This window comes from Tupaia chinensis, unplaced genomic scaffold, assembly GCF_000334495.1.
Source record: "Tupaia chinensis unplaced genomic scaffold, TupChi_1.0 Scaffold000478_3, whole genome shotgun sequence".
NCBI lineage: Eukaryota > Metazoa > Chordata > Mammalia > Scandentia > Tupaiidae > Tupaia > Tupaia belangeri.
Window position 1 is genome coordinate 8168585 of NW_006159990.1, and position 8677 is coordinate 8177261.

The window sequence follows — 8677 nt, forward strand, 5'->3', positions numbered from 1 at the left end:
ACAATGTTACCCAGCATGCTGTTGGCATTGTTGTGAACAATTAAGGGCAAGATTCTTGCCAAGAGAATTAATGTGCATATTGAGCATATTAAGCATTCTGAGAGCAGAGATAGCTTCCTAAAATGTGTGAAGGAAAATTACCAGAAAAAGAAAGAAGCCAAAGAGAAAAGTACCTGGGTTCAACTAAAGTGCCAGCCTGCTCACCCGGAGAAGCACATTGTGAGAACCAATGGAAAGGAGCCTGAGCTACTGGAACCTATTCCCTATGAATTCATGGCATGATGGGTGTTAAGAATAAACTAATCTGTGGTCTATAAACATGTTTGCCTTAATTGAGTAGAATTATGTTCCCTCTCCAAAGCTAATTTTGATTGGGCTCTAATTCATTTTGTAATATCTTCATTCAAATTTAGTGTTTTTTACCTGTAAGATGTTAGGTGGTTTGGTTTATACAACAAATAAAACTTAGTTGGTTAGGAAAAAAAAAAAAAAAAAACTCTCAAAAAGAAAAAGAAAAGAAAAAGACCACTATTATATAAGCTTATTTTACTACCAGGTCTTACAAAGTCTCTGTTTCAAACGAATCAACCACTGTGACTCTTGATTCTTTCCTGAACAATAAAAATCATCATTACATTAACTAAAATCATTAACTTCAAAAGTGACAAATGCCAGGGTCAGCAGGTGGCATGGTAGTTGGGACACAGGGCTCCCACATGGCCAATCGCAGTTCAAGTCCCAGACAGGGCAGCTTGAAAATCATACCAAGCATTTGTGTATGCATTCCCAGAATTCCAGGAGAAAATGGAGCATAAGGGATGCAGCATGGTCATACCCCCAAAACTTTCCCTCTCTCTCTCTCTCCACATGTATGCACCTTAGGGCAAAAACAAAAAATAAAAAAACAAAGTAACAAATATCTTTTTTATATATTTATGGGTATAACAGTAAAAATCATTACCTTTCATGTTAGCAAATTGTTAAGTGGACTATATTGTTAACCGGACTATATGTAGAGGCTTGAAAGCATACAATAAGAAAGTTCAATTTACTAAGCACTCCCTATGTGCCAGGCATTTTATTGAATTAATTCATTTATATGTGCAGAAAAAATAATGACAGGGGTTCTAATAAGAATAAAAAAACAATTTTATAATTTAAAAAGTGAATTTATAGAGACAATAGAAGTAGATCTTACCAGTAAAGACATCAAACAAACTTGTTCCATCACCATTCTCATCATCTGCTGCCATGATCCTATTGCCTTTTGATAGTCGCCATCTAAGGTATTAAATATAAAGATTTTCCACTGTTACAAATCTACCTTATGGGGCCAGCAGGTGGCATGGTGACTGAGACGCTGGACTCCGACATGGCCAAATGCAATTCGGGTACCAGACATGGTAGCTTGCTTTTTCCCTTTCTCTTTCTCTCTCTCTCTCTCACTCCCCCTCCCTCCCTCCTTCTTTGTCTTTCTCTGGTCAAGTTGAAATAATAAATAAAATTAAATATGTAATTTAAAAAAGAAACTACTGTATACACCAAGCAAACACATGCCATGATCTGGGGCTGGCTGAAGCTGGGGATGAATTGCAGTGCGTAAACTCTTTTGAGGAGCCTGTCTCTGATTCTCTCTCTAGCTTACGTAAGAAGTAAACTTTAAAAAAAAAAAAAATCAAACTTATAGTTTGAATAATAAACCTAGCTTCAAGTTAAAATGCAGTTTTCAAGTCTGGACACACTGAATAAGTTTAATCTCTACCACCTTTAAAAGCAGAATTGTTATTTTTAGGGACCAGTAATTGGCGTAATGGCTGGACTCCCATGTAGTCGACCACGGTTTGAGTCCGGACCCAGTGGCTTAAACTCACGCCAGGCACGTGTGCATGTATGCCCAAGATCCCAAGAGGAGAATGGAGGAGAAGGGATTGCAGCATGGCCATCCCCCTGGGGGGTGATTTCTCGCTTTCTGTTTCTCTGTCCTCCTAGCAAGTGCATGATGCGCCTTATAGCAAAAACCTCTCCAAAAGAAAAAAAAAGAATTGTGATTTTTAAAATGTGTTAACATTTGGAACCAGCAGATGGCATAATGGTTACATAACTGGACTCCCACGTAGTTGACTATGGTTCAAGTCCCAGACCCAGTGGCTTAAAAGTCACATGCAAGTGCACACGCCCTATAGCAAAAACCTCTAAAAAAAAAACAAAAAGAAAAGAAAAAAGAAAAAGAAAAAATAGAGAAGGGCTTATGGTATAACTACTCCCACGGTGAGGGGGTGCATCCTCCCTCTCTCTTTGTCTCTCTCTGGCAAGTATATGTGCCATCTAGCAATGATCTTTTTTTTTTTTTTAAAGATCATTTCAAGAACCAGCAGGTGGCGTGGTGGTTAAGGTGCTGGACACTCGCACATGGCTGACCATGGTTTGAGTCCCAGACCTGGCAACTTGCTTTCACTCCCCCTACCCCCCTCTCTCTCTCTCTCTCTCTCTTTCTGGTCAAATTAAAATAAATGAATAATAAAGTTAAATAAATAATTTTAAAAAAAAAAAAAAGATCATTTCAATGGGGCCAGCAGATGGTGTGGTGGTTAAGGGTGCTGGATTCTCACAGGGCCGATTGTGGTCTGAGTCCCAGACCTGGCAGCTTGCTTTCTCGCTTTCCCTTTCTCTCTCTCTCTCTGTCCCTCTCTGATCAAAAGTAGTAATAACAAATAGAATTAAGTAAATAAGTAAATAAATCTTTAAAAAAAGATCATTTCAACAATAACAGAACTATAAAGAACATAGGAATTAATCTAATACAAGAAGTGCAAGACTTTTAACTTGCCACTAATAGCTAGAATGAAGACACAGATTATATAAATATTTGTGTAACTGTATTCCAATAAAACTTCACAGAAACAAGCAGTTGATCTCAAATCTAAGTAAGTGACAAATACCAGAATTATATATAGAAAAACTCAATATCAATATCAAAGCTGGCAGTTCTCCCACATTCACCTATAAGTTCAATGTCATGCCAATCAAACTTATAAGCTGATAAGAAATTCAAATTGAAATACAAAGGGCCTAGGAGGATGATAAAAATTGGTTTTAGCGAGTAAGAACTAAACCTTTTTATTGAAATGTAACATTGTTGTGGTCAAATGCTTATGTCTCCCCAAAATTCCTATGTTGAAATTCTAACTCTTAAGGCAATGTATCAAGAAGCACAGCCTCTTGGGGGCAAGCAGGTGGTGTGGTGAAGGCACTAGATCCCACGTGGTTGATTCTATGATTCAAGTCCTGAACCCGACAGCTTAAAAACCACACCAGGTGTGTGTGTGTGTGCGTGTGTGTGTGTCCAAAATTCCAGGAGGAAAATGGAGGAGAAGGAATAACAGAGTAGCTACCCCCACTGGAGAAAGAAGCACAGCCTCTTGGGGGCAAGCAGGTGGTGTGGTGAAGGCACTAGATCCCACGTGGTTGATTCTATGATTCAAGTCCTGAACCCGACAGCTTAAAAACCACACCAGGTGTGTGTGTGTGTGCGTGTGTGTGTGTCCAAAATTCCAGGAGGAAAATGGAGGAGAAGGAATAACAGAGTAGCTACCCCCACTGGGGAGCAATTTCTCACTTTCCCTCTTTCTTTGTCTCTCTCCTCTCTCCAGAGATCACACTAGCCCTATGGCAAAAATCTAAAAACAGAGAGACACAGCATTTGGGAAGTAATTAAATCATGGGGTCCAAGCTCTATAAACAGTATTGGTACATGAAAGAGGCCTGAAGGAGATCCCTTAATCCTTCCACCATGTGAGGACACAGAAGGTGTCATCTATGAGGAATCAGACCCTTGCCAGATACCAAATCTACAGTGCACTGATCTAGGACCACCTAGTCTCTAAAACTGTGAGAAATAAGTGTTAATTGTTTATAAGACATTTGGTTTATGGCATTTTGTTACAGCAGCCCAAATGGACTGACAAACAAATACAGAAAAGAACATAAATCCTAAGTACAAAGCAACATGATTTTTCACAAACTAAACGCATCTATGTTACTACCACTCTGATCAAGAAACAGATCATTACCAGCACCCCAGAAGCCCTTCTCATGACCCTTTGTGGCCACTATGCACTCTCAAATACAGGCAAAGATGCATAGAGAATGAAAACATACACAATTCTGATGACCTGCTTTGTAGAGGTAGGATTTGCATGTCTACGGAAGAGCAGAAAATATCTATGGAATGGGGCCAGCAGGTGGCATGGTAGCTTGCTTTCTCACTCTCTCTTTCTCATTCTGTCCCTCTCCGGTGTCAAACCAAAATTAATTAATTAAAGTTCAATAAAATAATTCTTTAAAAATAAAATAAAATATCTATGCGGATGTGTACGGATTCCAAATGAGAACACCATTAGCAAAACCTTAACGCATTATAAACAGAATCACCTTGACCTGGTGTAGTGGTTTATTCCTGCAGTCCTAGCTACTAAGGAGGCTGAGACAGGAGAACCACAAATTTGAGGCCAGTTTGGGCAACACAGCAAGACCTGTCTCTAAATAAACACATATAATAAATAAAATGGCTTGGTTGGAATGGGTTTTAGGTAGAACAAGAGAGATTAACCTATCAATGTCATTAGCATCAAACAGAAGATACCAAATGCCAGGCTAAGGACTCTGGGCTTGATCTTTCAGAGAACAGGAACACTGAAGGTTTTGGACTCAGAAACATCAATCTGAAGAAATGAAGTAGGAAGATGAATGTGTGGAATAAACTGAAAAGACAAAATAAGAGGGAAAAAAAACTGGGAAGAAGACTTTTTTTTCTTTCCTGGAGAGGTTTTTGCTATAGGGTGTGTGCGCTCGCCAGACAGAGACAGAGAGACAGAAAGCAAGAAATCACCCCCAGGGGGGATGGCCACGCCGCAATCCCTTCTCATGCCTTCTCCTCTTGGGATCTTGGGCACGCACATACACGCGCCTGGCGTGAGTTTAAGCCACCGGGTTCAGGACTAGAACTACGGTCGAATACGTGGGAGTCCAGCACCATAGCCATTACGCTAACTGCTGGTCCCGGAAGAAGACTATTCTAAGAGCCCACATGATAAAATTTAACCCAGGATGAGGACAGTGAGAATGAAAAGGTTATATGAAGCAAAGTAACATAAGAAGGCAAATAGAGTAAAAGTTTAGAAATGGGAATAATCATCTTCTGTCTCAATTCACTGTCAAGTTAGGAGCTTCCTGTGTCTTTGACTTCTTTACCCACTCACTTTCAAACAGTTGCAAATTCTTAGTGATTTTAATACATTTATGTATTTACTCATTAGTTTGCTATAGGGCACGTATGCTCACTGGAAGGAGACAGAGACAGCAAGAGGAAAAGAAGGAAAGCATCCGCCAAGGAGGATGGCCACACTACAGTCTCTTCTCCATTCTTCTCTCAGTATTTTGGGCATGCACATACACGTACTCAGCATCCTTTTCAATCTGCCAGGTCTAGTCAGTCAGCCATGTGGAATCCACATACCTTAACCTCCATACCACCTGCTGACCCAATGATTTTATTTCTAAATGTCTCTTAAATTAAACGTTTCCCTTCCACTCAGTTACTGTTCTAGTTTTATATATGATTATTTCTCATATTAATAAAAAGTCTAATTTTCATAATACCCATTTTTTTCCTTTTTATCATTTTCCATAGAGAAACCAACGTTAATCCTATTTATGTCTAGTCTCTATTTTACTACCAGGTTTAAAAAAAAGGGGGCTGGCAGGTGGCATAGTGAGTTGGGGCACCAGACTCCTACATGGCCAACCATGGTTCAAGTCCTGGACTTGGCAGCTTGCTTTCTCACTTTCTCTCTCTTTCTGTGTTGCTCTGATCAAACTAAAATAATAATAATTATGATGAATAAAATTAAATAAAATAATTCTTTATTTTTTTTTTTTTAAAAAAAAAAGCTCTCAAAAGCTAACCAAAGGAACCAGCAGTTAGCATAATGGCTATGTCGCTGGACTCCCATGTAGTCCACGTGTGCGTGCTTGCCCAAGATCCCAAGAGGAGAATGGAGGAGAAGGGATTGCGGTGTGACCATCTCCCCTGGGGGGTGATTTCTCGCTTTCTGTCTCTATGTCTCTGTCTGTCTGGCAAGCACACGCGCTCTATAGCGAAAGCCTCTCCAAAAAAAAAAAAAAAAAAGCTAACCAAGAGCTGGTCCTATGGTCTAGTGTTCAGGGAAGCTGGATCCCTCAGAGTCAAATGTGCAGTTCAAGTCCCAGCTCTGGCAGCTCATAAAACATGCTGGGCATGTGTGCATGCATGACCTAAATCCTCGCAGGATGAAGAGCCAGAAAATAAACTGCAGTATAATCATACTTTTCTACAGGGCCCTTTCTCCCTCACCCTCCCTGTCTATCTCCAGCAACTGCACAAACCCTCCCGCAACCTGAAAAAGAGCTAACAAAATATAATCAAGCTTAGTTTCTCTAGCAGAACTCAAGACATTTCCAGAAATGTCTATCACTATTTTTCTATCTCTCTGTTCCCTCACCTACCTGACTCCACCACACAAAATTTTATACACACCATGTTCTTATTATATAATGTACACTAGCTCACATGTTATTGAAAGTAGGGAAATGATGTCAGTATAGGCAGAAATCATATTGGTCCATACAACAGTCTTCCCAGGATGTTAAAATTTTACACCATTTGAGACCAGCAGATGGCACAATGGTTACATTGCTGGACTCCCACACTGTCAACCACAATTTGAGTCCTGGACCCAGCGGCTTGAAACTCACAACAGGGTCATGCACCTGTGCCCAAAATACCAAGAGGAAAATGGAGGAGAAAGGCATGGCCATCCCTCTGGGGAGGTGATATCTCACCTTTCTATCTCTGTCTCTCCAGTGAGCGCACATGCCCTATAGCAAAAATCTCTCTTAAAAAAAAAAAAAATTACACCATTCATTAATGCCAACTAAATTCAAAGCACACCAGCACAGCTGAATACAGTAAACCCTGAAGGAATCTAGTCCTGCATACAATGCTCTTAACCAAATGGCATGCCCATCACTTTCCTTTTTTTTTTCTCTGGTCTCAGTATAGCCACAGGCCTTTGCCTTGCAAGGGCTTAAGCATGGTTTTCCTCAATCTTCATGAAAAAAACAAAACAGTAGAGTAAGCACGGTGGTTCATGCCTATAATTCTAGCTACTTGGGAGCCTCAAACAGGGAGATGGTGAGTTTGAGGCTAATCTGGCCAACCTAGTGAGACCCTGTCTGTCCCTCTCTCTCTCAATTTTATTTTTTTGTGTATGCTAAGAGTGCACAAGCACTGACCAGAGAGACAAAAGAGAGTAAGAGAGGAGAAAACACCCCCAACTTTGGGCACAGTCATGCTGCAATCCCTTCTCCTCCATTTCTCCCCTCCTTTCTGGATTTGGACACACACGCATGCCCAGCATGTTTCTCAAGCAGCCAGGTCCAAACTTGAACTGCATGGCCAGCCACATAGGCTCCAGCTGCCTTAATCACCAGGTCATGGAGCTGGCCTTAGATCCTGTCTTTTGAAAAATAAAAGAAAGAAAAAAACAAAAACAAGGCAACAAGCTAGAGCCATCCAGCCTACCACCACAGTACTTCACATAAACACATAAAACCTTTACCACTCAGCTTCTGGTATTTACACCCCGTCCTCATTTTCATGTCTCAAAAGCCTCAATGGTTCCTATTCTTCCTTCCATCAAGCTACCTTTAGCCAAGATATTTATTAGGAAATTTTCATATCATTTCAATAGTTTCAATATTTTATAAAATGTTTATTGTGGACCAGCCCCACAGCCTAGTGGTTAAAGGATTCAGATCAGATATTGAAGACAGCATGGTTAAAGTCCTGAGGCCAGCAACTTTGAAAAACACACTGGCGGCACATGTACCTGTATGTCTAATATTCCAACAGGATGGAGTAATGGAGGAAAAGGGATTGCAATATGACCAAACTCACTGGGGGGGTAGGGGGTGTTGAGGTGCTTTCTCTCCATCTCCATCTATCTCTGTTGTCTCTTTGGTGAGCATGCCTACACCCTGGCAAATTAAAAAGACTTGAGGCCGGTAGATGGCATGGTGGTTAAGGGTGCTAGATTCCCACATGGCCAACTACAGTTCGAGTCCTAAATCTGGTGGCTTGCTTTCTCACTTTCTCTTTCTCTCTCTCTCTCTCTCTCTTCCTCTCTGGTCAAATTGAAATTTAAAAAAATAAATTTTAAAAAGGATAAAGTTAAATAAAATAATTCTAAAAAAAAAAAAAAAGACTTGGGACCAGCAGTTAGTGTAATGGCTATGTCACTGGACTCCCATGTAGTCGACCGCGGTTTGGGCCCAGGACCCGGTGGCTTAAACTCATGTCGGGCGTGTGTGCGTGCGTGCCCAAGAACCCGAGAGAAAAATGGAAGTGAAGGGACTGCGGCATGGCCATCCCCCCTGGGGGGTGATTTCTCACTTTCTGTCTCTGTTTCTCTCCATCTTTCTGGCAAGCACACGCGTCCTATAGCAAAAAAACAAAACAAACAAAAAAAAGACTAATGTCCATTGTTCCCCATTTCAAACTGCTCTTATCACAGCCTCAGATGGTTTTTCAAACTGCAAATCTGACCATGTTCCTTTCTCTGCCCAAAACCCTCAGTGC

At 40.7% G+C, this 8677-nt stretch overlaps 1 protein-coding gene across 4 annotated transcripts in view; it reads right to left on the reverse strand.

Annotated features, from left to right (window-relative positions):
• CASP8AP2 (caspase 8 associated protein 2) overlaps positions 1-8677 on the reverse strand; it is a 48657-nt gene that overhangs the window by 35786 nt on the left and 4194 nt on the right. For all 4 annotated transcript variants that reach the window (XM_027774807.1, XM_006156120.3, XM_027774808.1 and 1 more), the window contains exon 2: positions 1199-1281. In XM_027774807.1, the coding sequence (XP_027630608.1) occupies positions 1199-1281 (83 nt within the window). The remainder of the gene's footprint in view (positions 1-1198; positions 1282-8677) is intronic.